Source organism: Pelodiscus sinensis, chromosome 1 (assembly GCF_052426305.1).
Source record: "Pelodiscus sinensis isolate ZL-2025 chromosome 1, ASM5242630v1, whole genome shotgun sequence".
NCBI classification, from domain to species: domain Eukaryota; kingdom Metazoa; phylum Chordata; order Testudines; family Trionychidae; genus Pelodiscus; species Pelodiscus sinensis.
In genome coordinates, this window is record NC_143052.1 from 210,492,258 (window position 1) to 210,519,485 (window position 27,228).

The window sequence follows — 27,228 nt, forward strand, 5'->3', positions numbered from 1 at the left end:
GTTTTAGGGCCTTTATTCAGAGTTTGATATTAGAACTTTTCTCCTATTGTGTTACAGAAAATAGCATTTTGGAGTGGCTCCAAAATTTATTTTAATCCAGAAAAACAAATGAAAACCAGTTTTAAGTAGACCTATATGCCATGCACACCTTTGATAACTATAAGCTGTTAGAAAAATGCTTTAAAAGATTACTTTAACTATTCAGAGCTGTAAAACAGAAAGCATCATACATTGCACGACAAGTTCAGGCTTTTATTAACATAATAAACATTAATTTAATTAATAAAATTAATAAAAATGTAGGCCTTGCTATTTTATAGTAGCTGATAGTATCCAGCTCTCCGGAGCTGATTTATTTATGCTTAGCTCTTCCCCATGTGATTTCTTTTTCCATCGTAGAGTTTTTGTTGTGACTGCTGCAAATAAGGAAATCAGAGTTCTAAAGATATTCTTCCCTTATCCAATATGCTAATTGAGTGCTTTCATTTCTCTGTACCTGAAATTTAGGGTATAAAATTGTTTAAATTGCATTGCAAGATTGTTCTCCACATTTTAACTCTAGGAAAGTGTGGTTACTTATTTGTTTGCTTACTGCACAAAACTACTCCCAGAGGAGTATCTCCATATATATTAACAATTTGTATGATTGCTTCTCAGTTGCTGAAAGATAAAAGCAGTGTGAATTCTTGCTTCATGAGCTCAGGTCAGTACAGGTGGAGTCTGGAAGTTATTCCTGCAGTTGGGACAATCATTGGTAGCTCCAGCACTGAGCCTCTGGACTAATTCACTTTTTTGTTAATTAAATTGACCGGTGTGCATGTTTAACCCTCAAAACCTCTAAAATTATTGAGATACCAATTTGTCATGGTCTGGAGAAAGAGAAAATAACTGCATCCAAAGTCTGCAAAGCCTCTCTATGGATCACAAAGAATGACTTATTGTATAGCTATGTTGTCTTCCTTTTCCTTGGTAACTCTTCTATAAAAAAAAAAAAAAAAAGACTAACCTAGCATTGTTTGGGTCCTACAGGGCAAAGGGCTGACAGTGTGGAGAGTGCAGGAGTCGGGGCAGGGCCTTGGGGGTGTGGTGGGAGGGTGAGAGAGTGAGGGTTGGGGAATGAAGAGGGGCTCAGGGCAGAGGGTTCCATCTGGCAGGGTTTTGTCTCCATACTCAGTTTTCTTGGCCGCTAGGGGTCTCCTATGTCTCTCTCCCCTCCCGTTCTGTCCCCCACAGGCACCAGGGGCCTCCTGTCTCTCTTTTTCCACACTCCAGCTCCTGGAGCCACCAGGAGCCTTGTGTGTGTCTCTCCTCCTGGCCACCAGGGGCATCCCCTTCTTCCCCTTTAGTGCTGCGGCCAGTGGCCAGAGGGGATGGGTTTGGGCCATGGAGTTTACTTACCTAGCCCCATGGCAGGCAAGATGGTGAAGCCCTGGCCACAGTTGGCCGCTCTCTTGGTGGTGTGGCTGCCCCCAGTGGTCTCTCTGCAGTACAGCTCTCCCCTGCGGGCTCGCTGCCTCCAGTGGCCACTCTCAGTATCATGTGCCTCCTCTCTGTGCTCTCCCCTCCCCCCCTTTCCATATTCTGGAAAACAGTCTGATTCCCAGCACTTCCAGTTTTCTTGGCACAACCAAACCCTTACCTTGCTTTAAGTTAGGAGAAGAACAAGCTACATACCAAGTTTTGGTGGTCCTAGCTCTTACCGAATAAGAGGCGTTCTTGAACAAACAGACTCTCAGACAGATGGATACAGAAGGATGCATAAATCTCTCTCTCTCTCTCTCTCTCTCTCTCTCTCTGTGTGTGTCTGTGTGTCTGTGTATATATATATATGCCAAGATACCTGAGCATGCTGTGGTAGCAGAGCAGCTGCATGATTCTTTAATTTCTTCACTATGATCAGGAGTTTGGTGCAATGCTAATTAGGAATGTGAAAAGTTAACCAGTAAGCATCACCTTTAACGGGTAATGCTTACCAGTTCCAGTTAACTGTTAACCAGTGGGGGCTAGAGCAGCTCCCCAGCTACTGTGTGCAGGGACCTGCTTCGGCATGAGGGGTCTGGGAGCCCTGGAGTGACTGCTCCAGACCAGCCTTGGCAGGCAGGGTGAGCACTCCCACCTAGCAGGGTGGAATGGTGCTGCTGTCCATGTCCCCATTAGTAATCTAAACATAATGTTTAACCAGTTAAATGGGATTTTACATCCTGGCTACGTCTACACTGGCCCCTTTTCCGGAAGGGGCATGTAAATTTCACTAGTCGTCGTAGGGAAATCCGCGGGGGATTTAAATATCCCCCGCGGCATTTAAATAAAAATGTCCTCCGCTTTTTTCCGGCTTTTAAAAAAGCCGGAAAAGAGCGTCTAGACTGGCCCCGATCCTCCGGAAAAAGTGCCCTTTTCCGGAGGCTCTTATTCCTACTTCGAAGTGAAATTTACATGCCCCTTCCGGAAAAGGGGCCAGTGTAGACGTAGCCCCCTAGTGCTAATTTTTGTTTTCTCTTCAAGTTTGAGGCAGTGGACACAATCTTCATTCAGAATTTGCACTTGAAATATTACTTGCTGTGTTTAATATAAAATATAATACTAGACAAACATAACTGTGAATGGAGAAGGGAACAGGAGAAGGGGACAGAAGAGAAGAGGTCTTGGGGGCATGGATGAAATCAGAACTGCACATATATACCAAAGAAGTCCCTTTATTTTTCCAAATATTCTGTTGGCCGAGGTTATTCCATTAAAGAGAGAATAATGCTTGAATTTGTCTGCAAATGTGCTCCCAAATAAAAAGACCTGCAACTGTATTTGATAGTCTCAAACATGCAAAGTTACTGTGCTTGAATTAACATGGAATGTATAAAACTATTGTTCCTGCTCATCAGGTTATTAATAATCAACAATTACTTCTTTTTTGCTACTGTATATTCATTCATTTTTTTTTTTTTTTTTTTTTTTAGGATCTTTACACTAACACTATGCCCAAAGTAGAAAGAACTGTTGAACGTGGTAGAGGTAAATCCCTTATTTTTTTCTTAACTAATTGGTGAGATGCTTGATAGGGGACAATTATGATGCAAGGCTATCGTTCTATGTGCCTTCTCTTAGCTCAGATCTCCACTAAACATTGTTCAGCACATTGTATGAGTAATTAAAGGAATTTCAGATATTTCTGCTATTTGTGCGATGAGTTTCTTGGTTTTCTTTTGTGCAGCATCATAATATGTTTTTGATAATTAAAAAACATAGTCCTGTGTATATCTTAAATAGTGCAAGAATAAGGGCTGGTTTACATCAAAAACTTAAGGAATATAACTGGGTTGACATGGGGGTGTAAAAAATGAACACCTCTGAGAGACACAGTTAAGCAGACCAAAGCCGCAGTATAGACACATCTAAGTCATTCTAGCTTGTTTTTCTCAAGGGATTCGGTTAACTACAGCAACAGAAATACCTCTTCTATCTCTGTGGCAAGTGTCTACATTATGGCACTATACAGAAATGCCTACAGCATCCATGGTGTGGACAGGTCCCCTGGGGTGGGGAACCTTTTTGTGTCAGGGAGCCTCTGATCCACATTAAAATCTGTTGGATACTGCACATAAGTGAGAAACAAAAATATGTAAAGCAAACCCTCACTGACGTGCCCCTGACTGAGAAGCAGAAAGACACTCTCAACATTTTCCTCACACACTAGAGCCTAGGAGGGCCCAGGCTAGTAGATTATGTGTGCTCCAGCCCTGCGAGGTGGTAGCGGGGGAGGAGGGGGGGCTGGAGCACCAACACGGGCTCCCCATTGGTGGTGGTGGGGGGAGCCCTGAGCTTTGTGGGCCAGATCCAGACAAGTCAGGGACCACATCCGACTGCCTTAAGTAATGGGACCATATGAAGAACATCCACAGCATCGGTTCAAGGGGCGTATAGGATAATTGGCTATGTGGGGAACAAGGTGCTATCTGTTCATGGGCAGCCACATTGAAGCCAGTGCAAATCACTCTGTGACAATAGTAGAATCCACAAATAGCTTTATTTGGCCTTACCCTGTGTCATGCGAGATTAGCTGGACAAACTCTGACCTCTCTGCTCTCACTGTGAGCTTATCTGCATTTGTGGGACATGAGAGAAGAAAGAAACCACTTACATGCTAAAACTAAGTGCACTTTGGCAGTGTTCTCAAATTAATATAAGCTGTTTTGAACTCAGTAATTGAATCTGCTCATTTCTCATCTCTCTGAACTAAACTATCCTATTCTTTTGAACATCTACAAATGAAATTCTTCTTGTATTTCTAGATTACTTTCTATTTCTACTATAACTTTGAGATAGGGTGACCAAAAGAGACTTCAGTTGAGTCACTACATGGGCTTAGGGTGTCTGGTCATGCAGTGTTGGGGCCCAAGAAAGGATGAAATAGCTTTTAAACCATTCTTGATCTTGCATCTACATCAGCCTCTTTTATTTACCGGTTCGTGTACTGCCAGGTCAGGGAGATGTTCAGTTAAATTGAACAGCCACAAACATATAGAAGGAAATGCCTTTTACACACTCCCTTGCCCCAAGATTATTTTGAGACCAAAAATTCATAAAAGAATAATATATTTATATTAACTATATTCACCCTAAATAAGCTGATAAATGTTATAGATATAACATTTCTATCTTCAAAGCATAGATGAATTACTAACTGATGATGCTATAGAAATGTTCTCTAACGTCAGTTTATTCCCTAACTATACAGTTTGTGCATCTCCTGAAGCATCTTGTACAAGTCACTGTTAGAAACCAGATGTTGAAATACTGCTCTAGTCTGGTAGTTCCTATGCAACAATGAAAGCAAGTCTCAACTTTTAAATTACTTTAACTCCGAGGTCTGGTGCAGCAAGGGATTATCTAAATTTATTTATATACATTTACAAGTCAGAAGGGGAAACACCTTTTTATGTTTTATACTTTTAACAGCAAGTTAAAGTGAATGTTTGGATTTAATTTTTAAATGGAATTGTGCAAACGGAAATAAAAAAAATGCACAGTTGTCTTGCTGGTTTTGTCAGCTGATTAAAACATACGGCATAACAGATGACAAAACCACAAGAAGTTTTGTAACTGAGAATTGCTGACAGCAAACTGCAGGAAACTCATCTAACGAGGAAAATGAAATTGTTTACTTAACCAGGTGGCAACAGGATGTAAATGTAATTGTTTTGAAAATATCAGTACTATCTCTGGAACCAATGAGAGTATAATAAGATAAAACTGAGTTATGGATTGATTCCCTCCCTCCAAAGTACATTAGTTTCTGAAAGCATTTTTTGTGCACTAATTTTAACAATTATTCTACAATACTGATGTTCTGTTAAGTGGGTGGCAGGAGGTCAAGGGAAGGGGAGCTCCTTCTGGGTTAATGAATGTCAGTAGATCATTGTATTCTAATACTAGTGTTAATTATTAGTGTGGAGCGCTTGAATAATAATACTGTCTGGAAATCTCTGTAAAACTGTATTCTGTTTTCTGAAATTGAAATTCTGTTCAGACTGGAAAGAGTGAAATTCTTTAAATGTGCATACAAAAGCAGTTTAAAAAAGCCAAATGCTGCTACAAACATTCTCTTTTCTAAAGGCAAAAGATAACATGTAACAGTTTGCTTGAAAATATTTGCCTCCCAGAACATTCAAGAAACATTTAATGTTGTTTCAGTTAATGTCTCCCAAACAATGAAGCAAAAGCATGCTAGTGCATCAACAAATAGTTGACACATGTCAGTAGGGAAGTTTACTGAAAATTTGCTTTTTTTTTTTTTTTTGCCAAAAAGTATATGACAGAATAGTGTTAACAAAACTTTGTTTTGTAACACTTGGTTGTCTGTGTTAGGGTGCGTCTACACTGCACCTGCAGCTTGAAATAAGCTATGCAATTTGAGCTATGCAAATTGCATAGCTTATTTCAAGTCAATTTCGAAATAGTTTATTTCATAATTTCTCACTGTCTACACAGTGCCAAATTTTGAAATAACCCACTGTTCTGAAACGTCCCTTACTACTCATGGAACGAGGTTTACAGGGATGTTGCAATAGCAAATCCATTATATTTCGAAATAACGAGCACACTGTTAAGACGCAGGGTAGCTATCCAAAATAGCTCTGCAGTGTAGATGTAGCCTTAATGGTTCATTTTCACCATAAGGTCTTTCTATTACATTGATGCATTATGATCTGATTTCATTTTAGAAAGTTGTGAATTTCTCAAAAATCCTCCTCCGGGATTTTACCCAAGGCTTGGTGTGATTGGTTTTGCTGGAATTGTTGGACTGTTTCTTTCTAGAGGTAGGTCCTCTTTTCAAATAGCTTATTTTATGATTTTATTGGATGTTAAATAATTTAAACTAAAAATGAATGCATCTTTACCTACAATATGTGCAGTTAGATCACCGCTCAGAAGTGTATCTGGCTGCTTATTGTGCCATTTGCAATTTTTTGTTAATTGTTGTTTAATTTCTTTGGTGTTACGATTTATAGATTCTGTGGTTATAGAAAGGTGGTAAATAAGATATCAGTACAGTAGTGCTGATGGTAAATAAATAGAGCAGGCGCAGGGTGGGGGTGAGAGTGTGGCTTCTGGGCACTGCAGGGAGTGGGGTGAGCCCTGAGCCTTGTGGACTGGATCAAAGCAGGTCTGGCCTGTAGGCTATAGGTTCACCATCTCTTAAAAGTTCCAACTTCAGGAGTTATGTGATTATGTAAGAATCCATTTTCATTAAAAGAAAAAAGAAAATGTGTGGCCTTTGGGGTTGTGGAGAATGTGTACCCTAAAGGCTCAAGAACTGGAAGATATATAAAAAGATCCCACAATTTTATCTTTTTAAACCTGTCTTATGATTTTGGGTAAGATTTGAAATGGAAATTACTTTCCCACAATACAAGAATCAAAGCACTTAATTTTCGTATCTGAGTTTGAAATGTCAAGAAGCTAGTTTACAATGAGTTTTAAGCTTGAAATATAGAATGAGACCAACAGCATGAAAATTATATCACAAATGTACATGTGGGAGAACTTTATGGTAGCTGGTAAAAGCTACTCTGTTACTCCCAATATACTCAAACAGTTCTGCTTGATCTGCCAGATTGGTTCTAATTTAGCATTACTGTTCTTTTTAGAAGCATTTACATTAATTTCATGACAGCAGTTTCTATAATTCTTGTAGAAACATTTCTTTAAAAATATGAAGTAAAGGTTTGGCTATTCCTTTGCAACTTATTTTAATCTCCATATTAGATTTACTTGTGAGGTAATTTTCACTGAAAAGTTCTATAAAAATTACTTCTCCAAAGAGTGAAAAATTAATGTTAGTCTAATATGATTGAAAAGTCTCAGAGGGGGCAGCTGTGTTAGTCTGTATCTTAGGAGTCCTGTGGCACCTTAGGCTAAATCTACTCTGCACACTTATTTCAAAATAGCATATCCACAATGCAAATGCCCATTGAAATAGCACTGAGCTATTTGGAAATAGAGTTTCCACACTGATTGGAGCCTGAAATGCATTTAAAGCCCTGTTAGGCCCTGGAAGCACTTCAGGCAAGGCATCAGGACAACAATCACTTCCTGCAGCTGCTTTCTGAGGCTCGTGCTTAAAGGGACCTCCTGTACAGTAGTGTCTCAGGCTCTTCACCTTTGCCTACTTCCTCAAGGGACAGGAAGGCCTTTTCACTGCCTGCTCTGATTGCCCTTGTGGACACCACAGCACTCAAGCATGGAGCCAGACCAGCCTCAAAACAGTCGCCAGCTCTTAGACTCCATGCCACACCTCCTGGTGCAGTTACTGCAAGCTGCCCTCATGGCCCTGCAGGAGTAGGACCCCCAGCTCATTTCTGGGCACTTCCTCTCCTCTCTCCGGGTAGCAGCACGACCCCCTCTGTCCTCTCCTGCACGCTGTGCACTGCTGCTTCTGGCAACGGGACACCACTTCTGACTGGTGGAACAGCATCGTCATGGAGCTGTGGGACGACCAGCAGTGACTCCAGACGACCAGCAGTGACTCCAGAACTTCCGCATACGGAAGGACACTTTCTTGGAGCTGTGCAAGTGGCTCATCCCTGCCCTCAGGTGATGGGAAACCCACATGCAACCCTCCATAAGTGGGTCACCATCGCTATTTGGAAGTTTGTCATGCTGGACAGCAATCCCTCTGTAAGAAACCAGTTCGGTGTGGGGAGATCGACCATCGGGGCGGTGCTCATACAGGTATGGCTCTCTCGTGCTATTGTCCCAGGAGGGTGGTGAACTGCTAGAATGGGATTCTCAAAGGGAGGAGGTGGGGAAGTGGTGGAAGCTCCCTCCCTGGAAGGTGCAGGGGGATGGGGCAGGTTGGGGGTTGCTGCTGGTGTGTGTGGTGGGGGGAGAGAGTTGGGCTCAGGGAACTTCTGAGGATCCTGGCAACCCTGTGATTCCCTGTTTGTCTCCTTCTGCAGGCGGTGAGAGCCATCAGCACCATCCTGCTGCGCTGGGTCATCATCCTGGGTGATGTGGACCTCATCATTGCCAGCTTTGCTGCCAGGGGCTTCCCCAACTGCAGAGGGGCCATTGATAGCATCCATATCCCCATCTGGGCCCCCACCACCAGACACCAGATTATATCAACCACAAGGGGTACTTTTCTGTGGTCCTGCAGGCCCTCATGAACCACCGAGGCCAGTTCACCAACATTAACATCGGGGAAGTTGCATGACGCCTGCATCTTCAGGAACTCCAGCCTCTTTCAGAAGCTAAACACTAGCACTTTTTTCCTTGACTGTTCCATCAGGATTGGGAACGTGGACATATCCATGTGCATCGTGGTGGATGCTGCCTACCCTTTGCTTCCCCCGCTAATGAAGCCCTACACTGGAACCCCAACAAAGAACGTTTTAATGCCAGGCTTAGCAGGTCCCGCATCATGATGGAAGGTGTCTTTAGCCGTTTGAAAGGGAGGTTCCACTGCCTTCTCGCCAACCTGGATCTCAGCATGCAGAACGTCCCCAAAGTGATGGCGGCCTGCTGTGACCTCCACAATATATGTGAGAACAAGGTGGAGACATTCCTGCCAGGGTGTAGGGCAGAGGCTGAACCAGTTGGCCAGGACCTTTGAACAGCCATGCATGGCTGACATCTGGGCGCATCCAGGAGATCCTGAGGAAGAGTTTCAGACAAGGATACCAGTGAGATTCTCCCCGGACCTCCCTACAGGGGTCCTTTGCATTGCCCCGTGTGCCTCTCCTCCACCACACCTCCCTTTCTCTGCCCTTCCTTCCTCTCCATCCCCTCCCCTTCATCTGTTGATAAAATAAATTAGACCTTTTGTTTTGAACCAATAAACTTTGTTTTTTGTTTAACTGGTGTCAACGTAACTGGGGAGGGACTGGAGGAAGAACCTTGGAGAGGGGAGGAGAGTGGTGGGTGGAGGAGAGACTCAGGGGTAGGCCTGGGACTGGCACTTCCCTTTGGTGGTCCTATCACTTCATGTGTGGGCTCTTCACAGCAACGGGGGGTGGGAACTGGGGTGGGAGCAGGAGTGGCCACCAGGCAATTGATGGCAGCCATGTAAGCTGTGCACGTAGTCCAGGCCTGGTGCAACAGCTCCTTCTAGGTGTTGCGGTGCAGCTCCAGGTCAGCCTCCAGTCTGTGGGCTTGCTGGCCAGGAGACTGCTGTAGGGCACACAGGCAGTGATGTGCTCCTGCTGCAGGTCTTCCTGGGGTCATCTTTGCCATCAGATACTACGGGGTTGGGAAGCTGATACAGGAGGTGTGGCTCATGCTGCACTCACAGCTGATCCATCTGTGAAGAAAAGTGAGAAGGGCAGTCATCCCAGGAGACAGGGTGCATGAAGCCTTGCCCTCATTTCTGAGGTGACTCCGAAAGGCCTTGTGTCAGATGAAGGTGATATACTTGGAGCAAGGCCATCTGTGGCCTGGACCCTTTCCTGTAGGGGCACAGATGTCCCAATGTGGGCCACGCTACCCCTATGCTCCAGGGACAAGCAGGCCTGGGAAGGTGTCAGCCAGGATGGGAGCCTGTGGGTGGAAGGGGGGTGACAAAGTGGCTCAGCTTCCCTCCATGCTGCACACACGCTGGGGTCCAGTAATGGCAGCGTCCCACAGGCAGAAGACTTGTATCCCTGCCCGCTGGAGGAGGAGGGGAGGGTATTGGGGAAGGTTTCTGTGGGCTGCGAACACTGCTTGCTGGGGAGGGTGCTGTTGGAGTCCCCTCCAGTTCTTCCCTCTCACCAATCTGGCAGGCTCCGCTGGCAGGGGACCAGTGTCCTCTGCCTTGCCACACTGGCCCAGGAGCACATGGTGCCCCGAGAGTGTGGTATGCTGTATGCGTCCATGGCCCTAATCTCCATAGTGGTGGCTGGTGGTGGGGAGGTGTCCCACCATGGGGTGGGGAGTAAGACAGGCCTCTCCAGAAACCCTGTGAGCAGGAGTGTAAGGTTCCTGAGTGGCTGCCTCATTGTGGCTGTCTGCTCTGGACTGGCGCTCCATGTGCACAGGCTGCTGATCCCCAGACTGAGAAGGCTGGACGAGGAGTGCGCAGCCCCTCGTCACCCACTGCCTCTCCCCATGTGTGTCCAGGAAAAGTAACGCAGCTCACCTGATGGGCCTTCCCTGGCATCGCCAAGCCCTGGGTGACATCCTGGGCAGGGGTGTGTGTGTACCGGCTCCATGGACAGGCAGACCTCTTGGCTAGTGGGCATGGTGTCTATGGTGGCCCTCTCCTCCTCCTCATTATCCTCCTCCATAGCCATGCCCTCTGGGAGGCTGATGACTTGGTGTCTAGGTTGGAGATGATGATGAAGGGAGGAGAGATGACCTGCTCCCCTCTCAGGATGCCATCCAGCTGGGTGAAGAAGCGACAGGTCTAGGTACTGCTCCCGATTGGGAACTTCTTTCCCTAGCCTTGGCATAAGCCTGCTGGAGTTCTTTTATTTTCATTTGCACCTTGTCAGACTGCAACTATGTCCCCTCTGGAGCAGGCTATTGATCATCCAGACATAGATGTCCGCATTTTGCAGTCTGACATCAAGATCCTGGATGTTGGAATATTCCCGCCAGATCTCAATGAGATTCAGGATCTGCACGTCAGTCCATGAAGGTGCCCTCCTCTTTTTCCCCAGGCAGAGTCTTGGGAGGTGGCTGCCTACTTCCTTGCAGCTGTGGGGGGCTCAGAGGGAGCATAGGGATCCGTCATGGCAGCAGCAAAAGCAGTCAGGGCTCTGCTGTGTGGCACGGCATGAGCTGGGTCTGCTTTTGCCACAAACCCTTTTCCCTGTGGCTTTGAAACTATAGAGTTCTGATGCGTGTGGACAGAGTGGCCACTGCGCCTGTGAAAATCCTTGCAGGGCACTTAATTCGAAATAACTTCAGATGCACTGTCTGCATACGCCCTATTTAGAAACAAGCGTTATTCCTCGTAAACCGAGGGTTACAGAAGTCGGAATAAGAATCCCGTTATTTCAAAATTATTTCAAACTAACGCGCTTGCTGTGTAAACGTTCACTTTGTTATTTTGAAATAATGCTGCTGTGTAGACATGCTCTGAGAGACTAACAGATTTGTTAGGGGAAGCTTTTGTGAATAAAATCCACTTAATCAGATGAACTGGAGTGGAATTTAGAGGGTGTGTGTGGGGGGAGGGGGTAAAGAAAGAGGGTACTTGTGTAAATGAAGCTAATTGAGTCAGAATGGAAGTGGATGATTCACAGCAGTTGATGTGGAAATATGGATATCAAGGGAGGGGAAATTGCCTTTGTAATATGTTAACCAGTTGAAATCCTTATTCAGATTTAGGATTGAATAAGGATTTTAACTAGTTAATACATTACAAAGGCAATTTCCCCTCTCTTGATAGCCACATTTCCACATCAGCTGCTGTGAATGAGCCACCCTGATTTGATTAGCCTCACTTACACAAGTACCTTCTTTCTTTAGTTGTCTCTACCCCTGCTTCTGTAAACTCCACTCCAATTCATCTGATGAAGAGGGTTTTACCCATGAAAGCTTATGCCCTAATAAATCTGTTAGTCTCTAAGGTGCCACAGGACTCCTCTAACATGATTATATTTATTAGGAAAGTAGTTGATCTAAACAGTAACTGATGTGATAAATGATAATATGCTCAATGAACAATTATACATAAAAATATATCGTTAACACTATCCAAGTTTCTGCATAATGTGTACTCTAACAGAACATATTTTCTTCTATGAAACAGGCTCAAAAATAAAGAGGTTGGTGTATCCACTGAGCTTCATGGGCATTGGTGCCTCCCTATATTATCCACAACAGGCTGTTACAGTTGCAAAGGTCAGTGGTTACATTTTTAGATGTCGGAAGCCTACGTGTGGAAAGCCTATTTTACTTCCTGTCACTTATTTCTTCATTGCTTCAAATTAGTTGGTAAACCATTTTTATTTAAGGGTTGTCTGTGTGCTTTACCTTCATAAAATGAAGACAGATACCTTTCTTCTTTTATGGAGCTTTCATTTTTATATTGGACATAAAACTGGTTGATCAAAGTAATTTAAATCAGCAAGCAGGGCACCTTGATTTAAATAGTCAATTTTAATTGTGTTTTGCATTTGTACTGTTACTTTTTTAAAGAAAAGTCCATCCTCATTGGTAAGTATTAAAGCATAGTGATCTGCAACTATCTATAATATTTACATTAAATTTGGTGCTTGTTTTTATTCACTAATGGGATACTCAGCATCTCTACACACTTATGTAAGAAATTATAGAACTTGAATTTATTACATTTTTTCTTGGGGTAGAAAATGGTGAATGATGCATTTATGTATTAGATGATTAATTTGACTGTGATTCATGTTAAACGCTATTTGAATTGTGCTCTATCGACTAATCAAATAGTCAGTGCAAAATTCATCGACTATTACTTGCAATTTGACATTCCTAGTCTCTTGTAGACCTTGTAAAATCTTGAATTTCAGAGTGGAACGGATTCTGGTTAACTGGGAAACAATCAATGAGAAAGTGTTATGATGTTATGTGGTTAGGTTTGTGCACTGGATAAATGACAAGCACATAGCGCTTGTATAAACATCAGTTCAATGTGTTTTTGAATGCTTATTGCATTTAAAGTCGCTGGATCTTTCTATATCTTCTCTGGAAGTATACTTAGTAGCAGGAGCAGCGCATCATGTATTTATAGATAACAAATCTGTCTTTGCAAATGATACCGTTCAGAAGTTTATGGAAAGTGTGGGCAGTATGTGTCCACCATTAAGGCCTTGGTTCCAGGATAGGAACTCAGCTTAAACTTAATACAACTCATGGATCCACCTCATGAGTCCCTGGCATGTAGTTCTTTGTTTCATTGATCTGTTAAGCCTGCTTTTACATTGCCAGTATTTCAGCCAGACAAGACAGCAAGTCATACGCCTTCATGGCAGACCCCCCCTCATTCACTATCCTTCATAAAGTTATTCTTAGACTTCATCGCAGATATCTTCCCAGAGTGGTTTCTGAATGTTATATTAATTAAGCAGTTAACTTGCTGGTTTTCTTTCCTAGACCTCATACCCATAAAGGGAATCAAAATTGCATACCTTAAGCATAAAAAACAATAAATAGTCTTGCAGCACCTTAAAGACTAACAAAACATGTAAATAGCACTTACAACTTTAGCTTACTTTCTTAATAGGGACTAAAGAGTTTCCATCCCTAAACTTTTTTAGTTCCTGTGCAGACAACCCTAAACACTTGCTATTTCTTTAGTCGTTATCTAGGTGGGTTAGATGGTATAAAGAAGAGGGATATTGGATTACATCTGTTTTACTGCAGTGAGACCACAGTTACCTCATTGTAGATGTAGCTATTTCTGTCTCAGACATTTTACTATGGAAGGTTGCCAAAGGCTGCTCTAGTTGTATCTTTATAAAACACTATTCCAGGGCTGGGCAATAATTTTTTTAAGAGGAGCCACTTCAGGAATTTGGTAAATGTTCACGGGTCACATTTTTCTGCGTGATTAATGGAGAGGATGTGGGGGTTTAGGAGGGAGTTTGGGTAAAGGAGGGGGTTTTGACGTGGGGCAGGGGAATTGGGATGTGGGGTCTGAGAGGGGCTATGGATGCAAGAGAGGATTCTGACCTAGGGGAGGGATGTATTAGGAGGTGCAGGATCTGAGGGGGAGGATTGCAGGAGGGGGTGCAGCAAGTTTGGCTTGTGACCTGGATGCAGGAGAAGACTGCAGGCTCTGGCCGGGAGGCGCTTACCCTAGGTGGCTCTCAGCCACCAGCCCAGTGAGATCCTCGGGCAGGCTCTCTGCCAGTCACACCCCCACTTGCCGCTCAAAGTGGCAGGTTGGTGGGACCAGTGTGTGTGTGTCTGCACAACATGTGCCCTGAGGGGAGATGAGCTTTGTGAGCTACCTGTGCGCATGACCAAGGCAGCTCCCATTGGCCTATTTCCAAAGGTTTAAGCGATGCACATGCTGGTCTCAACCGCCGGCTGCTTTGAACAGCATATAGGAGATGCCTGAGGATCCTGCTGTGCCATTGGCAGCCAGGAGGAGCATGGCAGGCTGGATCCGTAGGCTGTATTTTGCCCACCTCTGCACCATTCCCTAGATCTGGCATTTAGATCAGGTCCTCAGTTCAGTAGGGCAGCATTCCAGTTCTTAGTCATGAGAGTTCCCCATATCAATTCATGGAGTATTAATTACGAAACTCGTCACTGGATAAGACTATATAGAGGACACTCAAAGAAGAAATGGAAGTTAATCACTTGTAACCAGACTTCTTTGAGAGGGACTCTGCATATTCACACTCCTTCAGCCCTCTTTCTCATTGTCTTTGGAGTTGGACAGGATGGAGGGGGTAGAGTATCCCTCCCTCTCTGAAGGCTGAGGGAACAGGGTAGATAGATAAGCACTCTAACAGGCAGTGCTGTGGGAAGATAGCAGCACCAAGACAGCACATCCCATGAGTGTGAATATGCAGTCAATTTCTAAGAACTCTGGTTATTGAAACTACTACTTCTGTAGCTTGCTGGTTGGGATTGGAGAAAGGGGGTTGGAGGAGGAAGTTGAGATCTTACTTCCACTTTTCCTTCTATTCCACCCCTCTTGTCTAAAACAGTCCTCTTACACTCCCCATTTCTGTATTTCCTTTCCTCATTTTATGTGTTGGACTGTGTGTGTATCAAGAAGAGATTTTAGAAAAGCAAATATATAGTTTTGTAGAGATGTTTTTATTTAAAACAAACCATTCTAAAAGCCCAATCTAAGTTTAAGATTGATTGGCAAGACATAAATAAAATTAACTTGGTCTTCTGTTTCATAAATGTGAGTCCTTTAATTTGGGAACAATCAAAACTTCCCAGTTCAAACTTCAATGCTTTTCTAACATGGCTTTTTGGAAAAAGGTGTTTTTGTTTGTTTTTGTTTTTAAAATGTGTATTATACTGTATTGAATAGTTACCATTCTGAACTTACTTGGGTGTCAGAGTCCTGATGTTTGTACACTCTGTTGAATATTGCCAAATACCTAAAAATGAAAAGGAGCACATTTTCTCTATCAGAAAGCCTCAGTTAAGAGATAAGTTAGATCATGAAAAGAACTAGGAACTATACTGAGCAGAGTACAGGGTATGGTTGTGATACAGGTCCTGCATATCTGGCTATGAGGAAAAATCACATCCCTTTCAGTTACAGTGTTTGTTGAATGAGGTGCATGGTGACAAGCTCTCGAGTAGACCACCAGGAACACAGGAAGTACAGTAGCAGTTTGACCTGTTCCATGGCTGCTCTACAAGTTAAATGGTTAAACTTAATTAATGGTCAAGGATAGTTTCCAGGCATTACTTTCTGTAATGGGAAATCTAAAAGACTTTCTCCGTGCACCATTCTTATGGAGAACAAACTTGTAGCTATTTAGTGCAAGATTGCTAAGAGATATTCCTTTTGCCTTTTGGGGCACCTTGTTTGTATTGCTTGGAACAAAATGTAAAGCTCTGTGTAGGGAATATGTGTTGAGCTGTCTTTTATCTGCACCCAACAGAAAAGCTTGAGCAGATTGTTCTGATATTTATGGCTTTAGCAGAACATCCGCTGGTGTTTTAAAGCTGTTCTGCTTTTTATCCAAGATAAAATACAGATTTGTTATTACTCTTATCTGTATTTTACACTTCCCTATGGTTCATCTCAATCTGGAAAAAGCATTTGCTACTAAACTGCCTAAATCAACCCTCTTTGCATCATAGAAGTTTTCGATCATATTTTTACTAATCCTTCTCCGTACTGTGTCTTCTCAACTTGCATATTACAGCAAACATATTAGGTAGGGTTTTTTTTATTCATATTCATTGGCTTCCTGCAAGGAAAAAACGTTCAATGCACAGTAAGGATGTTAAATTTCAGTTACATGGCTAATTGCGTAGTCCGGGGTGGAGAACCTGTTTTGGGTCGGGGGGGGGGGGGGAAGAGAGAGACTCCCCACATTTCCCTCACATATCAGAGCCTAGGGAGGTCCAGGCTAGTAGATTTTGTGTGCTCCATCCCCACGGAGGGATGGCAGGGACAAAGGCGGCAAGTTATATGGGCTTGTGGTGTCCATGCTCCCACAATATTCAGAGGTGGGGGCCTTGCTCCACCAATGTTTGGAGCTGGGTCTCTCCCCCGGCCCTACCTGGAGTGGGCTCCAGCCTCCATCTGCCGCCCCCCTCCCGGGGGTGAACGAGACTATCCGAGGGAGCGCATGCCGCTGTACAACTGCTGAGTGGGGAGACGCCAGGTTTGCAAGATATCCGAGGGAGCGGGGACTCTGCTCAGAGCAGAGGCTGGGTTGGGATTTTTTTTCCTCCTCTGGTTTGAATGTGCATCTGTCTCTCCGGTTTATTTTAGCAACCCCCGCCCCTCCCCCGCTTGGGAATAACCCGCATGCTCGGGGGCCAGCTGCACTTGTCGTCAGGCCGGCTTTCGTAGTTTTGACATGTAAACACTCAGTGCCAGTCCGGCATGGGAGGCTTTGGGCTCCGTTCAGCCCTGAGCCAGAGCCTCAGCGCTGGCTGGGAGACGCTGCTCCCTGCCCGCCTAGCAACCAAAGGGATCCACCGCTGCTTTGCCCCTGCCCTCTGCTTGCTTGGCTGCTCCCACCTCCCTCACCGGGCCATGGCCAGGACCCACCGGGCTGGGTGCCCTGTAGCTGCCCTGGGCGCCCTGTAGCCCGCCAGCCTGACCAGCTCAGGGAAACAGTTTGTCAATGAATAGGCGGCAGAGATCCCGGGCGTGCTGACCGCGGCCATCGTGGAGGAGCTGGAGTATGAGCTGCTTGGACAGGTAATTTTTGGGTGCCGTTCCGCTAGCAGCGAGTGCCCAGCTTTGCCAGGACTCGATCCCTCTTCCCCACATGCCCAGGCAGAAAGTACCCAGCTCCCCCCTTTTCAGCCCAGGCTGCCTTGAAACTCTTGCCCCACAGGGAGTTGTAGCCCCACCTGTGCCAGGGAGGCTGGTTCAATATGGCAGCAGCAGCAGCTATACGTGGCGTGTTTAAACTCCCGCGCAGCAGCAGAGAAGGGAGACACCTGGGCGGCCGTGACGTCAGGGCTCAGGACTTTAAAACCGTATGGCCCAGCTCCAGGCCTGGCCCATTGTCTGGGGCCACAGAAGCAGCCGGGGCCAGGCCCGATCACAGAATCAAACTGGAAGGCAGAAGGTGGGAGTTTGGGGAAAAATTAGGGGTAAGGGGTGGGAGAGGAAGGGGCTTGTGCTGAGGGGAGGGGGACAGGTCAGGAGAAGAAAGGGACAGCGTGGAGGAGAGACAAATGCCAGGGGGCCAAGTGGAGAAAATGAGGAAAAGGGCAGGAGGGGAGGTGTCAGTGGGAGGGGGGACAGGGTGATGGTGGGAGAGCAGAGGGTAAGGGTACTGGGGGCTAGAGGGGGGAGGAGGAAGTGCCGGGAGAAGGCTTGAAAGAAGAGGAAGGCATGAGGAAGGTGGGGATGGAGCAAGGCATGTGTGAGGGCATGAGAGGAATGGGGGCAGAGAGTGGTGAGGGGGTGGGCATCAGGGGAAAAAAGGGGCAGGGTTCAGTGAGAGAAGGGGGAGGCACAAGGAGGGTGCAGGGCTAAGGGAAGGTGCAGGTACCATGGGATTCTGGGGGTGAAGCAGAAGGGCAGACACCTGCAGGGGAGGGACCAGCACCGGAGGAGAGAGGCAGGGCAGGTGTGTAGAGGGAGGTGTTAGAAGAGGGGATGAGGAGGGTAGCTCACATGAGCAGAGTGGGGCTACTGGAGGAGTGGGCACAAGGGGGAGAGAAGGGCTGGTGGAGGGGGGCAGGTTGCAGGAAGGCTGAAGGCAGTGAGAAGGGCAGGAGTCAGGACAGCGGAGGAGGTTGAGGAATTGGGGGGACAGCAGGTACCAGAAGAGCTGATGGAACAAGGGGAGGAGACATGTCTGCAGAGAGAAAAGGTAAAGGTTTAAAAATATTTATTAATAACTTGGGTGCCACAGTGGCACATCCAAACAAGCCACATGAATTCAGTACTGGTGCACAACACAAAATTCATTCTGCTCATGGGAGGAAACTCTTAGGCTATGTCTACACTGGCTGTTTCTTGTGCAAGAAGTCTTGCTCAAGAACATGACCACACTGCCATGTGCGACGTGAGCATCCATGGCAGTGTGGACGCTCTCTTGCCCAAGAAAGCTCCGATGGCCATTTTAGGCATAAGGGTTTCTTGCGCAAGAAATCCCTGCCGAGTGTCCACACTGCCCTCTTGCACAAGAGAGCTTACACCTGTTAGAAAAGAGCGTAGATCTTGTGCAAGACACCCTCTCTTCCACGCCGTACTGTAAATTTCCTTGCGCAAGAGCAGGTGGGCAGTGTGGATGCTCTGAGGGTTCTTGCACAAAAATGGCTGTACTTGTGCAAGAAGCTGCGAGTGTAGACATAGCTTTAGAGGAAACACTTCCCCCAGCCTCTCTGCCCCCGTGTTAATGTCACACACATTGAATTAATGCAACTGCAGGATAGTTGCATGCGGGTGGCTTGGTGGGGGCCAAACTAATCCCTGTCTGTAGGAGGATGGTGGGAAAAGCCCTTCGAGTGGGGTGATACGACACCTTTTACTTCTGGTCATGTGTCCATCTTGCCCTGAGCATGTTACCTCCAGAGGAGTGGCTAACTGAGGATCAGGGGGTATGGCTAACGGGCCAGAGAGCGTGGCTAATGGGGCACCACCAAAAATTATACAAACCTGCCGCCCTTGGACAGGGGGGCAGGAACGCCAGCATGAGTTCCCCAATGCTGAGGGGAGGGAGGATCCCTGAGTCTTGGGGCTCAGATCCAGGCAAGCCTGGGACCACATCAGACCCTTAGGCCTTAGGTTCCCAACCCCTGGTGTAGTCAATAACGGCCACTCTGCAAAGCCATAGTGGGGTAGCTCCCCGATAAGCTTATTGGGGTAGTTGACTACTCGCTAACATCCCTAGTGTACAACAGTTGTCAAGATATATTCCCTTGACAATAAACTCTATTGACATAAATGCTAAGAAGTCAGCAAATTCTCATATAAGATTCCCACAAGACTTTCCTGATACAGTCATTATCCTAACTTTTGCTTGATAATTTACATGTACAGGCAGTCCCCGGGTTACGTACAAGATAGGGACTGTAGGTTTGTTCATAAGTTGAATTTGTATGTAAGTCGGAACTGGTACATATTTGTAGGGGAAACTCTAGCCAAACATTTCTCCAGAGCTCAGTTTTATTCTCCCACACCTCACTTCCCTCAGTCTTTTATTCTCAAGCTGAGGTGTCTGCTGAGAAAAGCCGCTCCGCGTCTCCCTGGTCTGCTGGGAGAGGCACTAGCTTCGCGTCTCCCTGGTCTGCTGGAGGGAAGCAGCTAGTGCAGGGTTGCCTCACCCCGTTTGTAAGTAGGGATCCGATGTAAGTCGGATCCATGTAACCCGGGGACTGCCTGTAGTGAAGTAGAATAGTTAATTTTGTATGTACACAATAAGAAGGGGGAAGCTGGGTATGTGTTGATAAGGTAATAAGAAATATCCATCATGCTGCTTAGGCTTACAGTAGAACCTCAGAGTTGTGAACATCAGAGTTACAAACTGATCAATCAACCACATGTCTCATTTTGAAGGAAGTATGCAATCAGACCGTGGGGGTGAGGGAGGGAGGTGAGGGAGAGAGAGAGAGAGCCAATACAGTACTATGTTAAATGTAAACTACTAAAAAGGAGGGAGCAGGATTTTTTCTACAATAAGGTAAAGTTTCAAAGCTTTATTAAGTCAATGTTAATTTGTAAACTTGAGAGAATAGCCATAGTCTTTTGTTCAGTGTTACAAACATTTCAGAGTTAAGAATCCTATCCATTCCTGTTCATAACGCTGAGCTTCTACTCTATTGCCCTAAGCAAAGAGTAAATGGGAGTAGTTGACTAGATTAACTGATAAGCCTAGGCTTATTGGTTAATTTGTCTAGTTGACTACTTGTTCATATCCCTGTTACAAATGGGCAACTCCCATTGGCTGAAAATAGGCCAATGGGAGCTGTGAGATTGTGCTGAGGGCAGGGGTAGCAAGCCTCTTCATCTGGGCTCATAACATTCAGAAAGCTGCTCTGAGCAGTGTGTGGGGAGAGGGCAGGCAGGGAGCCTGGTTGAGGCTCCAGCAGGAAGGATCTCTCAGCTTGGTGGGCTGCATCCGGCCGGTATTTTGCCTTCCCCTGTTGTAAGTGCTTTTACCTGACAGAAGCTTTCCTGGTCCATCTTTGAATGCTTGTTCACATCCATTCCAATGAAGGTGTCTGCATGTCACATGTAGATGTCAGAAACGTTTCTCTAGCAGCCTCCGTGGGGCCAGCTGAGAGATTCTTTCTTACCATCTGTGCCAGCATTTGGAACATCGCTCGCTTGCTCTGCAAGTACGCCATTCCCTAGCTTAGTTAACTTTTGTTGTTCTCGCTTCAGTGTTAATTGTTGTAGTATGACAGCTACCGCCAGTCTCAGGCAAAGTGCGTGCCACAGCCCAAGGTTTCAAGGCTTGCAGTTCTCGCTGTAAGCCTATGCCAAATAGTGAATAGCAAATAAAGAGGATGCAAAAGAGAACCGGTGCTGTATATCAGCAGTGCCATAACAAGACCTAGTGCTTTGGCACCAATCAGCCTCCCTGGTGCTTAAGAAGCAAAAGAAGTCTGATAGAGGGTGCTCCACTCTTCAATCAGCCAGCCCTCCCTCGGATCATGAAACCTTGAGGCAGAGGGGGGCAGTGCCGCCAGCTCTGGCACCTCAAGCGCCATCGAGCCCAGCACCAGGGGGCTCCTCCCACCAATCATGAAGTGGTGGACCTTGTCAAGCCATCAATGCCCGATACATTTGAGATGGCCAGAGACCTCCATTGAGCTCGCAGCACCGCAGCATCAACAAGCGGTGTCAAAGGCTGCGGTGCCAAGGGGACTGGTGTCAAGAGGGAAGCCAGCTATGATGATGAGGCACTCGCCTTCACCTGACCACTGCTGTACCCCACTCTGACCCAAATCATCGATGGCTTGGTACCATCCCAGGACGCCTGCTCCTCGACTCCACTCCAAGAGCCATATCATGCCCTGGCACTAGCGAGGGGCATCCACCACTCACCAGCACCTGTACCAGCTCTTGCACTGGCCCATCCATCAGCACCAAGGCAAGAGGCATCATCCCCAGATGTCAGGCCGTGGCACTGGTCCTCTTCGGGTTCAGATTCACGGCACTGTTCATCAGCACCGACATCCCATCGGCGCAGGTCATGGTCTCAGAGGACCTATGGGTCCTCTCCATATTCTCCCTGGTACTGCTCATGCTTGTCTTCTCAGTATCAGCCTTGCTGTGGACTTCACCCTCAGTGTCACTATTGGAGAGTGAGTCCACTCAATCCAGGATGACCAGGAGAACCTCTCTCTACATGATGGATCGCCAGATATACTGGCAAGTCCAATGGCCTCCTTCTCTGGAACCTCAGCCCAGGATTACTGGGGGAAACATTAATGCTCCTGTTCATCTTGCGGCAATCTTGGCATTCCAGCCAGGGGAAGATGGCCACTTGCTTTTCATAAATCCCCATGCAGGGCAATTCCTGAGGGGATTGGATAGGTCCATCTCTTGGGGTTCAGCGTGGGAGTCCCCTTCATTTGGAATTGATGTGGACAAGCACTCTAAGTTAAAACAGTTACTAACCTTTCATAACTGTTGTTCATCAAGATGTGGTGTTCATGTCCATTCCAATTCCCACTCTCTTTCCCCTCTATCAGAGTAGCTGTCATGAAGGAACTGAAGGAGGGGTGGGTCAGCAGGGTCATATATAGCATAGGGATATTAGTGGCTAGCTGGCTAACCATTTAACCGATAAGCAATTACTTATCCGTTAATTGTCCCTGTTAACCACAAACCAACCGTCCCCCTCCACTCTGCATTTAAAATTTGTGCTGGCGGGTTGGCTCAGTCCCAGCACGCTGGTCCGAGTTTTAAATGAAAAGCATGCAGGGGAGCTGGAGCCAGTTTAAAAACCTGGACTCACCACAGACAGAGGCAGCTTTGTGGAATGCTGGAGCAGCCTCCATCCATAGGGAGCTCAGGTCCACAATTTTTAAACAGGTTCCCCTTGCAGACTGGTTCCTGCCTGCCACCCTGCGTTGCTGTCTCTGATACAGAAGCAGCAGTCCGGAGTAGCAGGGGGCTCCCCGGGTGTGGGGCCTGGGAGCCAGGAGCACACAGGCTGCTGGCCCTGGCCCTAGGGGGAAGCATTTAGTAACTGTGTAACCACAGTTAGAATGGTTGTGGCTACACGATTACGAAAATAATGTTTCTAACATCCCTAATATAGTGTCATATGCCATTGCCACTCCAGGGGACTCCCTAGCTGACCCAACAGAAAAGTTTCTTACATCTATGTACATGATACACTCACACCTTCATTGGAATAGATGTGAACAACACATCTTGAAGAACAGCAGTTACGGAAGGTTTAGTAACCATTTTTTCTTACTCATGAAAGCATTTCAAAATGTGAAAATAAGGCCCATTTCTGCTGTTGTTGTACATTCATAACTTCTTTGAGTTCCACGAACTCAAGATAGTGAACTTTGAGATGTTTACATTTGCAACAAACGGAGGACTGAGTCCATATGCAGCTTGAAAATCTTCAGTCATTCCTCAGTTTGTAAGAGTACTTCAGTAATTCATGGCCTTAGAAACAATGCAAAGACACAAAATAAGAGATTAAATCAGTACTTCATCACAGGTGACAGTTTGCTGTATATAGAGGAGAAAGCATGTACTGTAGAAATTTTTATAAGCAGCTGCTGCCTACAGGCAGTTGTTGGTTTTCCATTATCTTGTTTTGATAGCTGTGTTCATTCCAGACAGAAAAAAGTGTTTATTTTTACTCTACTAAGTCTGTGCTTCTTGCCACTTTCTAATGGTGACCCCAGCATTCTGTGACATGACTACAGCATTCTATGTTCAGACAAAGCAGAATCTCTTCCTAATGAAGTGTTAGCAATTTCTGAAGCAAATTTCAAGTTTCTCTAAATATTTGGAGATAACATCCAAAAGCTAGACGAGAGTACAAAGGTTTATACCTTCACTGCTTGTAAAGATTTTGGAGAGACATAGCACATTCTTTGCCAGGTCTCTGGGTATTTGTTTTTTTCTTTTTTTACTGCCCTTATCGCAATCAAACATAAATAAAAATCTTCTTTCTCTCACTGCTGCATACCAACTATCAACATATTTATACCTAAAATTTGACCTACTTTAGTGAGTTTAACATGGTGGCCAAACAAGCTAAATATGGGTTTCCTTTTTTTTAACACAGTTTATCCAAAGGCTGCCCGCATCTCAGATCTACTTGCCTGACTGGAAAACTTTCCCCCCCCCCTGTGTTCAAAGTGAATCTAGTTTTTAAATAATAGAGTTGTTTGTAAGTACAGTATATGGATATGACTTCCTGGTGGATTTCCTTTTGAGTCCATTTTCCAATTCTAAATAGTAATATGGTGTGTGTTGTTAACCACACACTGACATTGGGTGTAGTGTATGGTGAAGTCTTCTCTTAGCTTAAACAGCAAAGGTTAATGGTGCATTGTGATGAGGGTCTGAGAAGGATCTGTGCCATACAGGGGTGGGCAAAAGCTTCTCAGCGGGCCACATCCGGCCCACCTAGGGCTTTGATCCGGCCCGCGAGGCAACTCTAGGCCCTGCTCCCTAAAGGGCGTGCTCAACCTGTCACAGGTGTGCCACGGGGAAGGAGCTCAGCCCCACTCCTCTTCTCCCTGCGCAGCTTCTGGAGACGAGGCAGTGCTGTGGCTGAGGCTCCTCAACAGCACCTCGGCCATGAGGTCGAGGGCCAGCCCTGGATGCGCTGCTACCGTAGCCATACATCCCCAGGCCACCCTGGAGGTGCCATGGCCTGGGACCAGCCCCAGAGACGCCACTGCTGTGGCTGTGTGGCCACCATACCAGTGCCTCCAGGGTCAGCCCCAAGCCACGTGGCCCCAGTAGCAGCACCTCTGGGACGGCCCGTGACCACGGTGCCTCAGGTCCAGCCCCAGACTGTGTGGCTGTGGCGTCTCCTGCCTCCAGCACTGGCCCGTGGCCACAGCAGCAGTGTATTCAGCCTACCGGCCCAACCCAGGTCCGCAGCACCTCTGGGGTGGCCTTGGCTGCGGCGCCTCAGGGGCCGGCCCCAGGCCACATGGCCACGGCATCGGTGCCTCTGGTCTCTGTGGCCTGCCCATGGCCATGGCAGTGGTGCCTCCGGCCCTGGACTGCATGGCTGCAACAGTGGTGCCACTGGCCTACAGGTCTGACCCATGGCCACATGACTGCGGCCGTAGCGCCTCCAGGACCAGCCCTGGACTGCATGGTCATTGCGACATGGGCTGCAGCTGTTGCTGCAAGGGGGCATGAAGCCAGGTAAGGTTCCCCCTTATGCCCAGATCCCCCTAACCCGATCCCGTCACTTCCCTCTCCCCCAAGGCCCGGCACCCCCACCTTTCTCCGACACCCTCCCTTGTTCCTGCACCCTTTCTCACGGCCACATACTTCACCCTCCCTTGTCCCTGCTCGCTCCACCTGGCCAGACACCCTACTCCCAGCTTGCTTCTGCACCCCTGCTCCTTCCCAGATCCTGTAGCCCATCCCTATCCTACTTTCTGACAGTCCTGTCTCATGCACTGTACCCCTAATTTTTGTCCCTACTCCAGAGCCTAAGGAGGTCCATAAAATCCACTAACTCCAGAACGCCAGAAAAGTAAATCTGGTCTATGGGAAACCCTGAACCTCCATTTCCCCCTTCCTTTCCCCTCATCCCGTGAGGCTGGGGCACCAGAAGAGTGAGGTGTTTCAGTTGAGGCCACATCAGTGAGCGTTGGGGGGTTTTGGAGGAGTTTTTTTGCTTGTGTGGTCCTTAGCTGATTTTTTTTGTTGGTCAGCGACCCCCAATCCCTGCCAGAAATAAAGAAAACATTGAAACCTTTTGTGTTGGACATAATATTTTACTTTATTTCAATTGAAGTTTAATAAACTAACATGAGAAAGTTAAAACACTTAATCTGTTTCATAATTTAAATTAAACCATTCTCACTAGCTGCAGCTGGTTCAGAAAATAAGGTCACCATATCCAGCAGGGTAGTTTTCAACCCCACCCCTTCCAGCTCAGCCCACAGCCACTTCCGAAATTTGTGGGGTGGTCCCCCTTCCAAAATTGTCCACCCCTGAGCTATGCAAAGGTTTTGCCAGGAGTACAGGAGATTGGACTTGATGACCCTTTGGGGTTGTTCCCAGGTCTATGAGAATTTAATTTGGTTTTAAAACAGGAGGAATGTTACTGTATGTTGTACATTATTTTCACTCTTTCAGGGATAGGTAGTGAGTTCATGAGATCTTGTAGAGAAGCCGATAAGCTGTTGATCTGACCTGCATCTCAAAATCTTGACTATTTTTATTTGAATGGCAGATCTGATACCAGTCAGAAAAGGAAGAGTGATCGATCGGTCTTATGTACTCTACAGAGAAATCCCTTCTTATTGCAGTTTGGATGGACTACACAATGTTGTAATCCATACTCCTCTAAAAATGGGATGCATATAATTTACAACATAGTCTAGAGCGGTGGCTCTCAACCTTTTCAGACTAATGTGTCCCTTTCAGAAGTCTGATATTTTTCTTGTATACCCCAGGGTTCACTTCATTAAAAAATGATTTGCTTACAAAATCAAGAATCAAAACAGAAAAGTGTCACAACACACTGTTACTGAGAAATTGCTTACTTTTTCTTTTTACCATATACTTAAAATAAATAAATCAACTGGAATGTAAGTATTTTACTTGCATTTCAGTGTATGGTATACAACAACTTGTCTGTATGAAAATTTAGTTTGTACTGACTTAATTAGTGCTTTTTATGTAGTCTGTGGTAAAAAGAGGCAAATATCGAGATGAGTTGATGCATCCCCTGGAAAACCTGTGTGCAGTAGGGTTGTGAAAGTGTAAATGTGTACACAGTTACACACAGCCCCCTCTCCCCATGCTACTGCCTTTGTTAGAGGCAGCAGCATGGGGGAGGGAGGTAGGAAAACATCAGCAGTTACACGTTTACCTAAATAAATGCATTTTAACATCCCTAGTGTGTACCCCTTCCCCAAAGTACATGTAAAGACCTCAATACGTTTCAGGACTCCTTTGTGGTTGCCGCTGTACAAACATCACAAGATAGAGTCAGTCTAAAAATTGTATCTAGTGGATGTCTAGGCAAACAGAATGTTCATTTATTTTGTTTGCCGTATGAAAGAAAGCCAATGGGAGGCTGTGTTTCATTTTCAGCCTTAGGCTGGAGACATGGGTGAATGGTTATTGTAAGTCAGGGGAGAATAAACCTCCCCAGACAAGATGTGGCACACCTCCCTCAGGAAATGTACTACTAGCCTGGTGCCTTTGGAGCACCATCACCAAAAGAGTTCTCTGAGCCATAGCCCCTCTCATGCTCTGCTTCAAGGCCCCACTCTCACATCCTGCTCTATCGCTGTGTCTCCTTGCCACTCCCACTTACTTCTCTGTCCCTTTCCCTCAGGTGCCCCCATTTCTCTGCTCTCATTTCTTCACTGCTTTCCACACAGCCCTGCCATTTGCACCCTCAGAGGCAGAGAGGTGCAGATGGAGTACACTTGGGAGGAGAGGGATGGAAGTGGGGAAAGAGGAGT

The 27,228-nt window shown here is 46.1% G+C and overlaps 1 protein-coding gene across 2 annotated transcripts in view; it reads left to right on the forward strand.

The window, feature by feature from the left end:
- Nucleotides 1-27,228, forward strand: part of APOO (apolipoprotein O) — a 75,745-nt gene that overhangs the window by 27,627 nt on the left and 20,890 nt on the right. For both annotated transcript variants that reach the window (XM_075913300.2, XM_075913302.2), the window contains exons 4-6: nt 2,952-3,006; nt 6,216-6,311; nt 12,233-12,324. In XM_075913300.2, the coding sequence (XP_075769415.2) occupies nt 2,952-3,006; nt 6,216-6,311; nt 12,233-12,324 (243 nt within the window). The remainder of the gene's footprint in view (nt 1-2,951; nt 3,007-6,215; nt 6,312-12,232; nt 12,325-27,228) is intronic.